The following is a 20,086-nucleotide window of genomic DNA, read 5'->3' on the forward strand; positions in this document are numbered from 1 at the left end:
TCATCAAATGAGATGACAGCTTTGTCCAAGCTTAACAGTCCAACTGCATCTGAATAGATAGGTCTGTCACAATAACAAATTTGGCTGGACGATAAATTGTTGCAAAAGTTATTGCAATAAACAATAATGTTGTTGCTTTGAGTCCATTTTCAAGTCTTACACTGCTAATTATGTCATAAGCAAGTACACCCTTTCAAAGATCAGTAAGCTTTTTTCAAATATTCAAAATATACAAACAAAACAACTGAAAAAATAAATAAAATTGATGTTAAAGTCTTTGAAAACACAATTACAATTAAAACACAGGTGTATATTACTTTGGTCATACAGTCTTTGATAGATAGAAAGAGAGAGAAATGAGAAAAATAATCAACCAAACACCCATCTTGTTTTATCACATATCTAAATTTCTTCATGTATAATAAACTCTGAGTTATTATTATTTTTAAACCGCTAAGATATCTACCCACAATAAAGTGACTCTGACTTCACAAACAGACAGCTAATTAGCATTTTTGTTTTCAGATAATCCCAGTTTCAGATCAAGTCCTCGTGTATTGTCTGGTTTTCTTAGTGTCCTTTGTTGTCTCACTGAAGTCAACTTCTCAGGACATTCCATTGAAGATTTATGGGGGCTCCATATGGGCTAGAGTGCGACTCATTATGCACGGATGTGACACAAAGAGCAGACATACTGAGTGAGTTTGCTGTGAAAACAAGCGGGTCGAGCAGGCTGGATCTGTGCGTTAACCTCCAGGACTTTAAAAGGAGCCTTCAGCGAGAGCTGCACAAGTTTTAGCGAGATTAACCCATTTGTCAGAGAACTCATCATCACACTGAGTGATGACAGAAAAAGGACAGCAAAAGCAACCATGTGTGCCCAGACGATTGTTGTGCCCGCTGATTAATGCAGACACTTCTGCGTGCCCTTGAATGAAAGACAAGGGACTCACAAAGTTTCTGCTGCAGCTGGAAAAGTTGGGTTTTGTCCTAATAAGCATGGAATCCTTTCATCCAAATAGTTTTAGTGTGATGTTCCGAAATAAGAAGACTAAGGCCAAACCTGGAGGGGATTCTGGACATCACATGTTGGAAGTTATTCGTGGAGAAAAAAGTATCTTAAAAGATAAAACGCTAATGTCAGAAGCTTCAAATAAAATGCATCCATCTTACACATGCTTATCACAAATTACGTCAACTACAGCTCTGGAAAAAAATCAAGAGACCACTTAAAGTGATCAGTTTATCTGATTTTAATCTTTATAGGTATATGTTTGAGTAAAACGACCATTGTTCTTTTATTTTATGACAGCATGCCTCAAGATTAAAAGCAAAAATGTAGTATTTGTGTGAATACTGCAGAAAATGAGAAATGGTCAAACTAACAAAAAAGATACAGTATTTTCATATTCATTTAGAAACAATAATAATAATAACAACTCGTTTTAACTCAGAAAGAGATCAGAAATCAATATTTGGTGGAATAACCATTAGGTTTTCAATGGGGTTCAATAGGGTGGTCTCTTCATTTTTTCCAGAGCTATGTATGCTTTTCAAAATGATTAACACCACTGATAAAAAATTTAGAGGAAAAAAATCTAAATCCTTAAAATAAATGTATCTGTTATTGTATAACATAACAGATGTTAGCATAAATTTAAACATTTTTATGCAAAATTTTATTTAGCTTAAAAGCACATCTTTAATTTATCTTGCAAGGTTTGAGCTGAATCTGAACAGATTTTCTTCCTTTGAGTCCTTGATAGTCTCTCAGGGCGTTTCCACGCCATTAGTTTGTTTACTTCAGTCCAAGTCAGTTGATGAATTTGTTAACTTGTAACGTTTTCGGATGGTTTGGTTTCTTTTCACACAGATAAAACTCCAAGTGACCGTGGGAACGTTCGGTCTGTTTATTGCTGGGATGTGGGAGAACCAACTGCAAATATAGGAAACAGATGGCGTGTTCGTCTCGCCACTATTTTATTCAAAATTATCAAAGGAGTTGAACATGGCTTCACGTTTCACAGAAAAGACGCACCTTCATTTTTATCAGTTTGTTGTACTCCACTGCATCCCACAATGCAATGCATACGTACGGAAAGACATTTGGCTCGAATTTGCACCATACACCTGGCAGATCTGTTTGATTGGGGTCGAATCACTTTTGTATGTGACCAGGTGAAAAATGGGTACCTGTGATTTTGCCAAATATGTTTTGCTTTAATTTCATGTACATGGCTTAGTTCTTCTTTTTGCCAGAGAAAATGTTTAAATTACATTTATCTAATAAGAATTATTAGGAAAATATTTCACCTTGAGGCCTGTGTGGGTGAAACGTGGGCTCAAAAGAAAGGGCCATATGGGAATGTTTGTGGGTTTTATATATGTTCAATATTGCGCATGTGGATTTGATGCAGGGCTGAAATGTGTGCTAGGTGGACCCCACAGATGTTCATATTCCCCGTTCTGAGCCTATGCATACATTCCCCATTAGTCATCCATTTAGGACCCACAGAAAGAGCTTAATTGGGTTCTTGACCTTGAGTGGGCTGCACATAAGATGCCTATTTGGCAATAATATAATTTCAGTATCCATTTAGTCCACCAAAACAAATTATATAAGATAATCATATCTGCTCAGTATAGTGAAAAACCCATAGAACAATGAAATTCCTGCTGTTGCCTCCGTAAATGTTGCTGCAGAAGAAGCAATCCAGTTTCCTATTAGCTGCAGATAACAATCAGATGCACTCGCTGTCTTCCACTTAAAATAGATTCTTCCACTTCGCTGCCATCTTTTTACCAGAGTGGTATAAAAAGAGCATACACAAAAGCAGAGATTGTGTCCCTGTATCTCGCCTTGAAGAAGTAGTAGTGAAGCTGAAAAGATAAAATGAGCTGAAAAATCAACAACTTATCTTCACAAACAGGGAGTAATAACAGTTCATAATATTCAGTCTTTTTTTAACTTGTCCTTTCTGGCTTTTAAGAGAAAAATCTGCTCATTCTCTAAATGACTCATTGTTATTTCCAATGGTAAGAGCATCGTTTTTGTTCCCGTTGAGGTAATTGTCTAGCTTGGAGTTTTATGGCAAAAACAAGTGCTTGCTGTTGAAACAGTAAGTTAACTCGATGACTAACAGAGAGTCAATTTAACCTCGGAAGACTAAACTAATTAATATATGAATAAATTATGTTAACTATTCCCCATACTCAGACATAGGCCACTTTATTAGGTACCCCTTGCTGAAAACAGACTGGACCCCATTTGCTTGCTCTCCCCTCTGCCATCAACAGATTTTTTTTTTTTCCACACAACTAATACTCAAAAGGTAGTTTTCTTTAAGTAAACCCAGGAGACAGTTATGTGTATAAAACCCATAGAACAACAATAAGCCAAAATCTTCTGAATGATAAGACACTCATCACAATAAATGCCCAAATGTAATCAGCAAAATAATTTTATACCAAATGTTGCATCCAAAAAGCAACGTCTAAGAGCTGCTCACTCCGCTACAGAGCCTGCAATGCTCCTGTCTATGAGAGCAGCTCGTCTGGAGGTCTGCCTGCTGCACAGAAGCTCACCAGGAGGAGAGGTTTCCGTCTCCCTCTACAAACCGGAAAAGCTCCAGGGACCACAGCGCCCACATCTGAGACCCAGACCCAATGCATCTTCTTCCCAGAATGCCCACTGACACCCCCCATCCAGAGCTCAGAGGGCTTACCGACACACTAAATCCCTTATGTTAAAGTCTTTAAAAACCCGCTGTCTCTTCGGAGACTGACGCTCTGTCACGATCACCTCCGCCAACACAAGCTTGTGTTTCTTCCACAGCCTGAAGAAGGTCTGTTATTATGTTTCTGAGGCAGACGAGTCATTGTATCCATCCTTCGTGTGCACACTAACAAGGATCCCTCTGTCTCGGAGGTCAAAAAGGTCAAAAGAGACAGGCCATAAACTGAACTGTATCAGCTGCGTTTACAAGTTGAGGAAAAGGATTACATCGGTGGAGAAATGCTGAATGGGTACATGAGGGAGAGTTATGGGCCCAGTCACAGGCATAAAATGGTGTGTGTGCTGTTCTATGTGTGTGTGAATGCTGCAGAAAGGGAAGGAGAATGCAAGACCTTTTGACACTCCTAAAATCTTGAGCAGGAACACTGAAGGTTCACAGTCTCCAGACGGTTACAGCTGCTCGACATCTGAACTTCACTGAAAACTTCACTTCAAATCAGAGTCAAGATAAAAAATTACATGAAGTTAAGCGATTTACATAAAAAGAAAAGTGATTTTTTTTTTTGAAGACCTGACATCACTTAAGGCTGTCAATGTTAGCATTTTAACGCGTGTGATTAATCTTGAAAGTTTAACGTGGTAATATTACACCATGCCAACTGATTACATTACCTATTTTAACCTAAAGGCCAGTTTACAGTTTCTAAGTTCATATTTGAAACAAAATGATTTATTTTAAACATTTTTTTGAAAATGTACATTTTTACATTTCAATCACTATGTTTTATAAAGTTCAGCAAGGTGATGAATCCTAATTAATCACAGCCCTACACTTTGATTGTAGGGCTTTTTAATCAATTGACAGAATTACAACATTATCAGATTCATCATATCGGGAAAGCAAGTTTCCTACCCAATGCTTCAAAAAGATATTCTGACCATTTAGGAAAAATTTAAAGTTGCATATAAACAGACTTGCCATTTTATTAGGTACATCTGTTTCTACCTCTGACCGCAGCAGAAGGTCAGAGCAGCTGAAGAAACTGAGGAAAATCACTGCGTGGTCTGATGTTTCCCAAAGCACCAACATTTGGATTTATTACAAATAACCTCTCCCAAGAATAAAAATGGGCCAATTTAGATTTGTATTTTGCAATATAACACATTTTATTCTCATAACAGTCATAATGTGAAGTTTGGCGTATCCAGAAGAGTATCTGCATCATTGTCAATTGTTCTCAACACAGCAGGGTTTTCAACCCATTTAGCCCTCAGAATGCTAATTTAATTCTTCCAGACATGTGATTTGTATCTTGAAAATGCACATTTTCAACATTATTCACCTAATAAAAATAAAGGAAATTAAAATGTTTTGTTCAGACCCTTTAAAATATGTACCACACTCACAAACACAGTCATTTTTAACATAAAGAAGCATTATTCCTCACTATAAACATTGCTACAAGCATTGTGTGGTGAAATATTAATGAAACAATAAAAGTTTAAGGCTCTTCACATCATTTTTTATAGCACCAGTACCGCTGACGTCAGTTTTTGCATCACAGGCGCCACAAGCTTCCCTGTTCCAAGGCTCTCTAAGCACATTTTCTTTACCCTGTGTTCCAACATGTCACTAAAAATGCGCCATGATATTGTTAATATGCAGATTTATGGCTGCATTAGGCGACAGCTTTGTTTGCGTGATGCAGCACTTTGCACTTTTCTACACATTCCACACACCTCTTCTGGCCACCAGAAAATGAGACAAAAAATTAAAAAAAAAAAAACCACAACACAACGTGCATGAAGTTCCAACACATGGAGCCAACTGGCAAGGCAAAGCTAAGGATAGTACGGCAGGCTGGCTTTTCCACTAGCCACAGCCATTCTCGACCTTAGTGTGCAGAAGAAAATTAGTTCCAGGAGGCAGAAGTCCATTTCAATTCAGAGAATTTGAGTTTGAAGTTGTTCTTATTTAAAGAATTGACTGTATATCATAACTACCCCAAAAAGTTCGATCTTGTGTCTTAAAGTATTGCTAACTTTGTGTGTGTGAATTGGTGGTTATTGATGTTTTTCCAATATTACAATCTAATTTCCACAATGGACCAAAAGCAGTTACAGCATATTAGCCTGACGTGGTAATGCGACCAGCACCATTCTTTAAAGCTGGGAGTGTTCTGGATTCTCCCAAATAAATAACTTTATTGTTTGTGTTTGTCTCAGGGCTCCATATGATTTCTTCCCAAAAGGAATTGGGTTTGTCTCGGTGGGAAGCTGCAATTTCAATCATCGGGTGTCAAGTTGTGACGCACTCTCAATCCATGTTGATAAAAAAAGAACTTGCTGCTGATGACACTGGTGTTCCAGCATTTTGCAGCTTATGACATTCTTGGGAGTGCATGGCTGCGCTGTGGCCTTGCAGTGGAGATTCTAGGTTCAAATCCCGGCCTGGTGTGTTTCTGCATGTAGTCCCTGTGCACGGGTGGGTTCTGTCTGGCTACTTCCACCATCCAAATACATGACTTTTAGGTTAATTGGTCTCTCTAAATTGCCCTTAAGTGTTAGTGTGTGTGTCCCTGAGTTGCCCTGTGATGGTATAGACATTGGAAGGATTACGTTCCTGAGCTTTAGTGGTTTCTGGATTGTTTGTCAACAGTTTGAGTCTTGTTTGAAACTTGTTTCCTACAACAGAAAAATAGTCATTAAACAAACATGAAAGAACAGATAAAGCAGGCCGACATTAAGCTACAGGAATGACCTTCCTAAAGGATCTGACTGCAGACCTATTAAGCTGCCCAGACTGAACCAGGAAACTGACTAAAAGAGAAAAAACTCTAAGCTGACATCCTCTCTTTATGGCCTGAAGAATCAGTGAAGACAAATGGTGCATATCGCTGCTTTATGAAAGCTTGCTTGTATTTATAAGTACAAAAAGCATAAAAAGAACCTCAACTGTGCCTTTAATTTCTGCCACATGATCTACAGGATCTATGCAACACCTGCTTTCAATTTCAATTTCGATCCTAAGAAACAGTCTGTAAGAATGTAGCAAAATTCAAGCATAATCTTGTCAAAGGTTTAAATGCCTTAAAGGCTGATTAAAAGCAACTGAAATCGTCTCTTATGCTACTTCAAAGATGCTTGAACACATCAAAACATTGATTTTGAATTAAGTGTGTGCAAGCTCTTGCAATGCCAGTAATTCATACAAATCCTTTCATCAAACAGTCAGCAAGAAAGCACATGATGTTGATTTACCAAAACGTTCAAGAACTCCCAATGGCAGCAAGTAGAAACAGGACAACGTTGTGCTCAGCCCTGCACAGTAACGTGGAACACATCGCATTTACTTCATCAAAAAAAAAAAAAAAGCTGCCACAGTTTCAATTACTACAAGATCATGCATATTTTCTCACACACATCAGACTTAGACACACACATAATCTGTGTTTCACCACTGACCTCCACTGTTAACCCCGAGCAAGACCAGTCATGGTTACAGGGAAACATCAAGAGCAAAATAAATCTCTTCTGATTAACCAGCTTGGGCTTGTTCAGGCAACCAACATCATGAGCCGCATCATTACCGGCTTAGAGAGCAACTCAATTATGGCTCATCCTGACAGCTCTGACAGGAGTCGGCTTCCCCTCTCGTGTACATTTGGTGCGAACGGCCCACCGAGTCGCCAAGAGAGCAACCGCAAGGATCGTTCTGACCCGAGATTAAGTGGGATTTTCTTTATGAAGCTTCTGAAAACAGGTCACTGTGTTATATGAGGAGAAGGAGATTTCCATCACAGATGGTTTTGTTTGATTATAAAACTCCTTGCAAAAGTATTCAAGTAATCAGAGATTTTCACGTTTTGTCATATTGAAACTATATGTATGCTATTAGAATTTCAAACAAATTGGTTCATGACAGTCAAATGGGTGGAGAAGGATCCCAGATTTAAAGTGTAACTCTGATAACTGTGACGTAAAGTTGCTTTCAGCTCCACTGACTGAGTTATTTCGGAGTATTTCTCAGCTTTGCAGATTTAGAAACTGACATTTTCGCCCATTCTCCTTCCTGCTGTTGGCTTCTCCCACTCTTGGGGGAAACATAAGATATCACTACATTTGTTCACTGTAAATGTAGTGTTTATCAGCTGATGTTACTTTCAAATTGTTCAAGTAAGACAACACGCTCTGTTTTCCAAAATCCAGATAATCTTTCTTTGTTCCTACCATGAGGTTAAAATCAGCAGCCATAACAACACCATCATGATGTACATTAATTACAAACAATGCTAATGCTACTCTATGTACTGTATGTATGTCGTACATAGAGTAGCTCAGGGGGGCCCCAAATGAAAATCTGCTCAGGGCCCCAAAAAGGCTTGGTCCGGGCCTGATGTGGCCGCTTCTGGTCAGTGCTCTCTTTACAACTGAAATTTTTTAGATTTTCAAATAATGCCTTAAACAGTCGTGTTTACAGGTTGGTATATTGTTGTATAGATTAAAGCTACTTTAATCTTCACCACAACTTTGCCTCTGATCTGTCTGCTGTTCATCATTTGCCCTTCCACCTTACAATCATGTGGTACTTTGCTTTGGTCTAGCACACCAAATCTCCATAAATTGAAGCTTGTGCTTAGCACTTGACCAAAAAGAAAAAAGCACACAAAAGTTCAAGAGGTAGGAATATCTCTACAAGGACCTGTAGGTGGTATAAAAGTAATTTAGTGCCCCACCGCTACAATCATGCTGCTGCAGAGCCTTGGATAAACGTATGCGTCTGTGTGCGTGTGGGTGTGCTTTTCCGCTTGTGTGGCCGCAGCACAAACTCAATGATGTTTCTCCCTTCTGGTGAAAAACATTTATTAGACTTCTGCTTGATGCAATTCTGCAGTCTGCCGGGACACTGGAATCTCTCCGGCGTAATCGTTTTAGATGCACTTTCACGAAAGCGAGAGCAGCTGGCTAGCGCTGATAAGATGATGCACGTCTCGGTTGGAGGAGTCAAAGAAAAATCACCACCTGCTGAAGAATTTCTAATAAATGAATAGAGGCTCTAACTTTTTGGTCCCAATAAGATCACAGATGTTCAGTGGGTTCTTGTAACAGACTATCGTGCTTGTCTTGTTCCTCAAACTAGAAAATCGACTCATTTGACCAATTCTGCTTGCCTGGGTTTTTGATCAAATGAAGCAACATCTGTGTTTCATCCTTTAGCTTTTGATATTTACATCTACTTCGACACTTTATTTCTCCAGACTAAACATATCAACTCTGTCTTTAATACAACCATAACGTGCATTTAAAATGATTTATTTCACATCCAGTGAATTATTGTTTTACTGTACAGCAAATGTGGCACAGCTGACTTAAACTAAACATGAACTGGGTTTTTTCTGTCTTTCCCCCCTTCGTAGTGTTATGAGGGGAATGCCATTGCTTTAAATACTTTGTTAATACATAGGTACACATGGGAGCACTTACGCACTGGCCCAGATGGTGGACCCTCTAATTTGAAATCCAAGGCTATAATTAAGAGACAAAAAAATTAAAAAGGAAAGCAGAGGATTTGCTGCTCCGACATGAAACGCGGCGCAAATTACAGCAAAGTGGAGCGCGGTTTGCGCGGTCATCATTATTAGATATTCACATTAAAAACAAAACGCACTCCAGGAGGAGACTTTGAAGCTCTGCGCACAGACGCAAACAATTTTTCTGCTTATTAATCTGGTCTCGGTGGCGAATTCAATGGATAATATCAGATGACTGAGGTTCACTTCTGACTGACCGATGTCTGGATGGTTCAGTGAGATTAACAAAAGCCAGCAGCGCTGTGCGGTCTGTGTCGGTGTCATTAAGGAAAATAGAAATATTCTGCTTCCATTGTTAAAAACTAAAACTGAGAAAAGCTACAGATGGCTTTGAAGTTGTTCAAGAAGAGTAGGTAAACACGCCAGGATGGTGCAGAAAAGTGTGCGTAAAAGGTGAAGTTTAATGTCAAAATCTGTGTCTGACTGATTCAAACTGAAGTCATCATTTTAATGCCATCTAACACACACATACATATATGTATTATGTTTCACAGTTATGTGCGCTGGTGTATTAGGGCTGACTGAGATGTGGGGGGACAAGTGATCATCCAAGCGTCCCGTCAGATCAGTCACATTCAACTTCCAACTTCATCTCAGCTGATCTTCCTTTGAGCTTTCACTTTAACTTGCAAACATTTTAACCAAACTCTTCATCCAGTTGAAGCTGCTGATTCTGATTTAAATCCATTATCTTCACGCGTTATGGTGCGTGCCATTTCTTTTAGACAGCAGCTTATCGGCGCGTAAAAACCGTAACTTCGTCGCATTTCATCTGGCCCAAAAGGAGAGCGGGAGAGCTCCACTTACCGCTGTCGAAATGACGAAAAGCCGCCGACGTGATAAAGCCAGCCAGGAAAAGCGCAGAGGTGGCGCTCCAGGAATCCATGGTGTGAGTAAAAAGTCTGAAGCGGCTCTTCCTCTCAGGTGAAGTACAGCCTGATGCGCACGCTGGCGACCGGCTTGCTTGGCTCGCTGCTTGCTTGGCTGGCAGGAGTCAAGGCAAGAGTCCCTTCAAAAAAGTGTCTGAGCGTCACGGCAGGTACTTCAGCTACAAAACAACTCTGACACCGCGGGGACGAGAGCAGATAGTAGAAACCAGGGATCCTATTTCCACGCCATGTGACAGGAAATAGGGGCAATGGATTCAACCTGCAGCGCTAAAGAGACAGCAGAGGGGAACTAGGAGGAGGAGTAGGAGGTGGAGAGAGGAAAGAGGGTGGAGGTGCGGAGTTTGGGGAAGGGGGGAGCTGCTGTGCAACAAGCTGCAGGTTCAAGCAAAGCGGGATTTAGAAAATCTTCATGGAGAAATAACCTGATAGTGAGACTTCAATCACTGCAAACCCTACAAATCGGATAAGTAGGTCAAAGGCTTTCAGCCCTTAACTGCTGCCATGCGACTTGTTTAGAAAAATAATTGTTTGCTTTGTTTTCAGCCATTTTTTGTTTTTGTGCTGTTTTTGTACCGTGACCTCCGGTTTTTATTATCTTTTGGTTACTGATGTAATATTGTATGCATTGATGTTTCACACAAAGGCAAAGATAGGCTTACGGTGTGATCAAGAGACTCCGAAAGACCAAAAATGCTCATTTGTTCATCAATGCAAATATGTTTTTACTATCTCTTAAGATCCTTGATATTATTAAACGTAAATCAATGCAGATGTACTGTAAAATTCTTTGTCACAGAATAAAAAATTTGTATTTTACATGTGACCCACCTGTGTCTATGACCGCTTTACCACTTAATACAATCACATAAGTTGCAAAAGAAAGAATTTCTAACTATAAAAAATAAAAATAAAAAGATTTCAAGAGATCAATTTGAATTTTGTTCACTCAACTGGATACTGTCTCTTTTTCAGACTGTTTTGCGTAAACCTCACAAATGTTTTTGTGTGAAAATTAAGTGGATCAACACTATCTGAAATCCTCCGATCAGTCAAGGGGGGTTTAAACAGTGTTAAGTTCAAATCCCCTTTATTCTGGTTTCAGACGGAATATGTGCAAGAAGACTGAACGTCTAAACGTAGAGTTGGTTGATTTTGGCTATTTGGGTTAACCATCAATTGAAGAGATGTATCCAAAAAAGTGTCACGCCATCAAATCAAAGCAGCAAATGTAAGTCATTGTAATGGAGAATAATAATAAACACATTTCTTTCCCAGCTTTTGAGTCTTGGTGAGGACTCAAACTAATCAAGATGTATTATGTCTGGAAACCCCTGCTGTGTCAGATATACAGTCACTGCTCAGACAGTCAGTTAAAGCACCTAAGCAGTGCTTTTTAATAGACAGAAATGAAAAAGGAGAATGTATGTGAAGAATTTGCACATAATTCTTTCATTGCAGCAGCAGCAAAACAGATTAGAAAGAAAAATACCAGATGAGGACAAAACAGGAAACATACTAGCATTTCTTTGGGAAATAATGATGTGTTTGTTCCTGCTATTAATCAAAGAATCCACTAATCATAAAACATATTGTCTACTTCTTGACTGTCTCAATAAAATGTTGATCTTATACTTTAAAGGCAACTATGATTCAAAAGCGGTTTTGGTTTCAGTTACACCTTTTTAAGTAGTAATATGAAATATAATTATAAATAATAAATAATGTCTATGTTTTTTCTTTCACTCATGTCTGCTTGATGTTTTCTCTTTTCTTTCCCATTCACTGAATCTGATCTATGGGGGGAAACAGCGCCCTCTGGTGTTTCAAACAAGCGCCACCCAGTGCTGTGAATGAGCTTTTCCAAGCCAAGAGCAGCCACTTATCCCAAAAATAGACTCCCAGTGATGATCTCACCAAACCTGGAGAGTGAAATAAATAAAAATATATATAAATAAATAAGAGGGCTCAACATTTAATTTGCCAAAACCAAACTGGTTGAAATGAGGCGTAATGGGAAAATAATCCAGCCTGACGTGTGCCCTTTTGAGAAATGTAAGTGCATGGCCTTGAGGTATACTGGCTGCTGAAAGCTTTCCTTTAACTGATCTGAAAGACTGTCTTGATGAGACAATGTTTCTTAAACTGAGGCAGTATTTACTTGGCAGTTTACAAAGATGATGCCCAAGTTGTCCAACATTTCTAAAATGTCACTGGTGCATAACAGTTAATTGTCACTCTGTGCATTATTTATCCTATAGGAAATAAAAAAAGAAGAGGAATCTACAGTTATTATGAAATGTACGCACAATTTTATTTAAGCTGTCCAAATCTACTGCATCCACACACAACTAACACAACTATATCCAAAAGTCTTCTGAAAAGGATCAACAACAGCTGAGAGCTGATCAGGAACTATTTTAGATTTCAAAAATAGCAGGTCATATTCTGATTGGCAGTAAGTCAGTGGTTCCAGTTATCTTAGTTTCTAAATGTTGTCTTAGCAATTTAAAAGCATAGAAGTCAACAGCTCAAGTTTAAAACAATTATATTTATAAGTTCTTCGACTGTAATAGAGAAGTTCAAAAAGTAGCTAAATATGCCAGGGGATGAAATCGAATCCATCTCTTTAGTTCATCCCCTCAATCTCTGAAAGATGAAGGTGCAGCTGTAATTATGGTGTCACATTTCCTCTAAGAAAAAATGTTATGACCCGACTCAAAGGTCATAACAAAAAGCAAGACACACAATGTGTGTAAGCACTGTACAATTAGAACTGTGATTTCTTAGTTAATTTAGATGAACAAAGTATGAAGTGTGAAAGTCCACTAAATCAGCAGGGTATGAATGTATGAATAAGGTTGTAATGTGTAAAAAGACATAGCAAACCTATGAAGGAGAACTGAAATGAGTTAGTCAAGCTTGAAATTCCTGAGGGAACTCACAAAGTCAACAAGTGTTTTGTTAAACAAAATATCAATTCTTAAACCAACCACTAAAAAAAAAACTGAGAAACTTTACATCTAGGAATACCGACACAAAAATCACAGACCAAATTCACTAAACATGCCATGTCACGGGTTACTGGAGTTAGATACAGCCAGATAAATAAATACAAAGTTCTGTAATTTTGGGTTTAGTTTTGTCTGTGTTCTGTTTGTTGTTCATTGTTCCAACAATCCCTGCGTTTCTCTATTTTGTTTTGTTTCCACCTTGTGTTCCCTTGTGGTTTTAATCACGCCATTTAGTGTGCGCCATCAGGTGGGCTTGCTTTGCACATGTCCAGTGTCGATCAGTCAGGCCATTATCCAGCTGGCCTTTTCAGATCCACCGGTGGGCGCAGCTGGACACCCACTGCTGCCAAGCAGCTGATAAAAACAGAGATTTTTGGGTTTGCAGATAAAAACTGCCACAAATAATAAAAGAAAGTTAATGATTTGCCAGAATAAATCCTGGTCTGTGTGGACAGTCCCGTGTTTTATCTTATTTTTGCAAATTTACATTGACAGTTGCTGATGAAATATTAATCAGAATGCTCTGACAGTTAATCTCTTATATTGCTTTGCTGGCAAAAGGTTTGTTTACTCTCCATTTAAGGGAAATGGACTCGTTTTCTCCAGTAACTGAGTTTCTTGTGAAGGTAGGTGTTTTTTGCTTTTGCCTTTGAATTATTCTGTTCAAACCTCAGACACAATTTCACAAAGTTATAGTTGAGTACAAAATTAAATAACTTAAATAACATATTAACGTGGTTTATGTGCATTTATTCTAAATAAACTGAATGCAAATAATTGTTATTTGAGAGCAAATCCAAACATTATCTTGAGAAACTGCAACACAAACATTAACTAACTGTGCTACATCACTGTAATTGTCCAGGTAATCACCTTTCTTTCAATTTAAGCTCCTGATTATCATTCCTTCATTGTCAGATCCTACTGTTGCAAAACACATTTTACAGTTTTGCTATCCTACGCTCCATCTGTCATTTTCTTATATTTTATTGTGTAATACATTGCAACTTTATTTCCAAATTTATCCTACCTGCCTGTGACAGTAACTGACTAACAAGGCTGCACAAGCAGTCTAGTTTAATTTGCCATGATGCACACTGAGGAGGACAAGTGGGATTAAAAAGAAAAAAATCTCCAAAACATGCTATTACACTAGAGCAAATAATACCATAATGGGGTCACAAAGCTTCTGTGACAATAATTAGATGCTGATTAGATCTATGGGCTGCCAGCACGTAAACCTAATGTTAACTATCAGGAATGGTAGAGGATCTATAATGCTGTGGGCCTGGTTTTTACTCACCTTACTTAGGTGTTTTAACTCACAGTTTTTAAAACACCACAAGATATTATGTAATAGTATGTAACAGAAAAGATGTAGGTGAATAAGCAAATTAGTGTATTCCGACAACAAGATGGACAATTTTTAGACAAAAGACAACAATGAAAATAATCGCGTATGTGCTTCTTTAACTTGTCAGATTTTTTTTTTTGTTTGTTTATTCTTGGACTTAATATGGAGATGAGTTCTTCTTCTTCTGCTGCTGTATTCGCTGTTTACGGGAGGGATTAAGTGTGTGCAAATGGGTCTGTCGTCACAAAGAGGAGACTGTGGGCCAGAATGAATATAAACTACTGTGTGTCCATTTAAAAATGCTTTGCAGCATGATAGGCTTCCTTTGTCTCCTTTGACTCATTTTCTTTCCCTGTGTATGTGCGTGAGCATGCGTGGGTGTGTATGTGTGTGTTCACTCCTTGTGCTTGTCTGTACATGCTGCTTGGCCACATTCCTTGTGGTCCGCCGGAGTTAACGTAATTTTCTTCTTTTCTTTTTTCTCTCTCCAGATAAACCTTGGCACTTCAACACATAGCATTCCGACTCTGACAGTTTGGCAGCTTTACTCAAAAGGTGAATAAATAAGATGCAACATTTCTTTCACATGCATATATTTCTTTGCAGGGTGTGTGCAATTTAATTCTATTAGTGAATCCTCCCTGCTGTGATATGCAAGGTTAAGGCTGAAGATTGTGATGGGAATGCACAGGTAGGATGATTCAGAAAGTATCTGGGAATTCAGATACTTGTTGTTCCAATGAGAGATTCTGCATGTGTGGCTAATAGGTTAACCCAGAAACTTAGACTTCACAAATTCAGAATGTGTCCCATGATACGTCTTTATTCTCTCTGGTAATAACAAGAGTGCAGCCTGAAAGTTTACTCCTACTTTTTTTTAAAATTATTTTAAAGGTAGAATTATTGTCTCCTTCCAGTTATGTTTTCAGCATTATAGAGCACAAAAAACTAACAATTCATTGGCAAACTTAAAAAAGTACATATATTAAGATGGAAAGCAAAGAGCATGTGGTGGTTAGACTTCATTATGAATCATTTTTCAAACAGTTTGCAATCAAACACAGACTAACCAATCAATGAGGATAAAAAGGGGGCGTGGTTTATGACACATTTGGACCAGAACTTAAACATACTTGAGGTTTGTCCATCCATTTCAGATGACAATGGATGGACAAAGTTTACAAACCTCTGTTAAGTATAACATTTTTATGGAGAAAATCAAAAAGATTATCATGAAGGCAAATTTAAAAAATCAAAACCAGTCCGATGATATAGATATGCACAAAGTTAAACTGATAACTTTGTTAAACCAGCTTTAAATTAAATTTCTGGATTTGTCTATCAGCATCCGACATCTTGACTTGGAAATATTTAGCTACTTTGCCGTTCCAAAATTTTTTAAGTCGATCAGACCATGAACATGTTTCTTGTCAATAGTCCTCCTTGCACATTGGATTTAGGTTTCTACTTTGGATAGGCCATTCCAAAACTTTTAATTTATTTCAGTGAAAGCCATTCTTTTATTGATTTGGACTCCATAAGGATTTGAAAGTTAAAATCCCTCTTTATCTTCTGCTTCTAACGGTTCAAACATGTTGTACTTGGAACCGTTTTCATCTACTTCAGCAAAAAACCTATAAAGAAAACAGGAGATTGTTGTCACATAACGAGCACAACGAGTACTTGTTGGATATTGCGTCAGATGTTTCAGTGTTACTACTGATCTCTTGGCAAAGTTGTTTCAGTCTTGTATTCCCTTCATCAGTTTAGGAAAACCATGTTGTTGTTTTTTTTTTTTTGTCATTGTGGCTTCATATTTTCCCTATTGTCTAAATTATGAAATTGAATCAGAAAGAGATTCTGCAAAGTATTAGTTTTTGATCGACTTAAACCATACTTTAAACGCTCCCTATAAAGATCTACTTGTCGACAAGCTGTACTAAATAAACGTCACATCACAATGAAAAAACCTTGAGAAAGATTTCTCATATTTATTTAAGCCTCACAAGCCACTATGTCTTTATTTGAACACATTTTATGTTGCTTTTGATGACGTGAAAATTCGTATGTATTTTGAGAGAAGCATTTCAGCTTGGCAGCAAAAAAAGTAAGTATTGTAATGACATTTAGTGTCATGTAATATATTTTTTAATGTGTCAATGAATGCATGATCATTCTCTAAATTGTTTGGCAGTTTTAAAGTTTGCTTGCTATTTTTCCTGTCCCTGATTTAGGAAATGGTAAGCATTAATTTTACATTTACAGTCTGTGTTCAGAGTTTATCTCTCTTATTCTCAAAAACTCCAATTAGGTTAACAATAACCAAACTTTTTGATGCTCTGGTGACGGTTTTATGGCAGCACATAAAGAGCAGAGGTGAGTTTGATGGGTTTCTTTTTATCGATGGATATTTATGTTTTAATTATCTGTGATCTGTAATATTACATCATGTTTGGAGGGGGTCTGGGTCTAAATGGTTTGACCAGTGACAAATATACTCTGAACATACAGCCAAAAGACTCAATGATGTTATTGTAAAGAAACAAATAGCCATGATAACAAAACCATTGAAATACCCAACATAAAAAACATTTTTAGTTGCACAGGCAACTAAAGGCTTTAACAGATTTTTAGCTGCTTTAATCATAACAGAACTCGTGAGTTGGATCTGACTGGAATTCTTTTAATGTCCATAAAATCTTTGATTCAAGCACCTTTATGCTTATAATCAGCGAATTTGAAATAAAAAGAACATGTTTTTTTTTAGCCACAACATAATTTTGCATTCATAATTTCATAATACAGTCCCTCTTCTGTATTTTTACCCAATGCAGTGTCAGGGGTCCAATGAGTTTTATGATGCCTGAAGGTGTCTTGTTAATTTGCTCCAACTATTTTTACAAATTTTAACGGCGTAGGAATATCCTGCTGAGGTTCATACAGATAAAAGAGTTTTGTTCCCCAGAAATGAAACTAAAGTTTTATTCGCAGTGAATTGAAATTCAGATCTAAAAAGCAGATTACAGTTAAAAAATGCACTCAGGATTTAATCCATAAAGACAGATTCTGTGGTCTACAGGGTGGCAGCATCATGATGTGGAGTGGTGCAGATGGCATCATGAGTGAAGTACACGGAAAAACTGAAGCAACATCTCAAGATTTCATCCAGAAAGTTCGATTTTATCCAAATGGGTTTTCCAAATGGACAATGACTTGAAGCATACCATCTACTTAGTTACAAAAGGCCTTGGGACAACAAAGTCAAGTTTTTAAATGCCTACCACAAAGCCCTAATCTCAGTCTCATAAAAAATTGTGCATGTGTGTCTGAGCAAGGCAGCCTATAAACCTGAATCAGTTACACTGGTTCGGTCAGGAGGAATGGGCCAAACTTTCAGCAAGCTACAGTTAGAAACTTGTGGTAAAATACCACATCTGAGCAAAGTAAGACTGTTTAAAATGCAATGGGGCAGCAAATGGTGGTGGAAAAACTGTTTGTCCTCTAAACTTCATGTGAAAATCTCAATATTCAGCTGGTGACAGATGCTGTTTTTAATGCTGCTGTAATGAAAAAAGGGGCTGTGATTTTTCACTCAAAGAAAAAAAACATTTGAGTTTTCTCTCCTTTTAGCAGTTATGTGAAAGACAGATTTCCTCTCTGTCTTTGAAATGTCTTTGAAATGAAGTCCCTGTGTGATGCCAGAATAATTTTCTCCTTTGCCAAAATAATCACTTGTCTCATTATATTAATTAAAACCATAACACCTTGGCAGACACAATGACTCAGAAGTTCTTGTGTCTTCTTCTACGGGGAAACATAGTGAGTCAAAGTGATTACTGAACCAAAGCATCTGCTTGAAGTCTGTTCACCCTCTGAATGGCCACATCAGTGTCTATATGATGCAGATCATTTGTGGTTTCATAGCCACCACCGTGTCACTCGGTGACCCCAGCAGTCGCTGCTCATCTTGACAAATCGCTGCCTCTGGCCCTTTTTCTACCGTAACTGCCGCCACCATCTCTGAACTTTCAGCCCCTACACACACACACCTGTGCAGGCCCCTGAGCTTACCTGTGTTCAAAGCCAAGATAAAAGCTGACGAGCACACCCAGCCACCTGCATTTAACCAGCAGCCGCTGGAATGGCACGACCCCCTCCAACTCCACTGACACACACTGCAGTCATCTATCTTACTCAGCCTCCTGGGTCTCTAATTATGCACCGGGTGGGTGACTCCCTCTGGAATGTTTATTGTAACATCATTCAGCTTTATCCTCTGTAAAAGATTAAAAAAGGGGAACATTTAAACAGATGCAGAAGAAGAGATGTGGATTGGACAGTTTCTTTTTATGCTCATCAAAAGCCGTCTCTCACAACTGGTCTGTAAACAATGAGCACTTAAATTTAACTTTGGAAATCTGGACAAAGATTTACAAAGTTAAAAAAAGTTAAAATTAACAAAGTTAAATTAACACACCAATTTCACTGGTGGTAGATCCGTCTTATCTGATCATCTTCGAAAAATGTGTCCAACCGACAGAGCCGAACAGTGCACCCAAAAATTGTATTTAAGTACAAGTAACACTACCGACTACTACTTTATGTAAAAAGGAGCTGTCCAAGAAATTACTAAAGTAAGATTAAAAAAAGTATTTGGCAAAAAAAAAAAAAACTTGTTCAAAACATAAATTAATATTTTAAAATTATACAATCAAATGGATCAAAACATAAAAGTGGAAATATTGGTGATTTAAAGACTAAAATGGAAATCATTCATGTAAATATTATAATTAAGAAATAACAAAACCAGACAAGTCTTTACTTCTTTGAATACAGGACTAACTAAATGTGTCTGTGTCTGGTGACTCTTTAGTTAAAACATGTTTGCTCTTCATTCAGTGAAGTTAGAGTGGGTAGAAAAACAAATTTTACTCAAGTAAGAGAAGCAATTCTTCGTAATAAAATTACTCAAGTAAAAAGTACAGCATAGTAAAAATACTCCTAAAGGTTTTTTTCTTTTTCTTTTTTCCCCAAAAGTTGACTCAAATAAATGTAACTCACTAAATGTAACTACTCACTACAAACTCTGCCAACTGACAGTGTTTTTTGTCAGTTGTAGAAAGTACATTTCACTTTCTAGAGTCCAGAAAAAAATACTGTAAGTTCTTTGAAAGTATCCTTATAATATAACTTGTTAGTTTTGTGGAAAATACCTTATAAATTCAAGGAAATCACTCTAGGTTCCCGCAAAGTAGCATGTGACGCCTCTCCGTTTATGTTTACGTTTTGTGAGGACGGAAGTAGCGCTCAGTGTCTTCTTCTGTCGTTTCCTTCGTTATTTCTTTATGCAGCGCCACCACAGGCGAGGGATGGAACAGGTTTTTCGAAAGGTTCCGAGTCCACCACACCAGCAGGGGTGAAAACGCTCTTAGTTTCAGTAAAATTCTTCCATTTGAGAATTTTGAGTGTAAAATGATGAGTCAGCAATTTGTACAGTAAACAAG

The 20,086-nt window shown here is 37.8% G+C and overlaps 1 protein-coding gene and 1 long non-coding RNA gene across 3 annotated transcripts in view; both read right to left on the bottom strand.

The window, feature by feature from the left end:
- Positions 1-10,484, bottom strand: part of kremen1 (kringle containing transmembrane protein 1) — a 68,270-nt gene extending 57,786 nt beyond the window's left edge. For both annotated transcript variants that reach the window (XM_055040005.1, XM_055040004.1), the window contains exon 1: positions 10,135-10,484. In XM_055040005.1, the coding sequence (XP_054895980.1) occupies positions 10,135-10,213 (79 nt within the window). In that variant the 5' untranslated portion in view covers positions 10,214-10,484. The remainder of the gene's footprint in view (positions 1-10,134) is intronic.
- A 4,998-nt stretch (positions 10,485-15,482) lies between these two features.
- Positions 15,483-19,871, bottom strand: LOC129366260 (uncharacterized). Its single transcript, XR_008606597.1, has 3 exons — positions 19,796-19,871; positions 18,654-18,858; positions 15,483-16,216 (listed from the first exon to the last, which is right to left on the bottom strand). It is a non-coding gene; the product is annotated as an uncharacterized LOC129366260 (long non-coding RNA).
- Positions 19,872-20,086: the final 215 nt, after the last annotated feature.

The sequence above is a fragment of the Poeciliopsis prolifica genome, unplaced genomic scaffold (assembly GCF_027474105.1).
Source record: "Poeciliopsis prolifica strain line A6 unplaced genomic scaffold, Auburn_PproV2 SCAFFOLD014, whole genome shotgun sequence".
Taxonomy (NCBI): domain Eukaryota; kingdom Metazoa; phylum Chordata; class Actinopteri; order Cyprinodontiformes; family Poeciliidae; genus Poeciliopsis; species Poeciliopsis prolifica.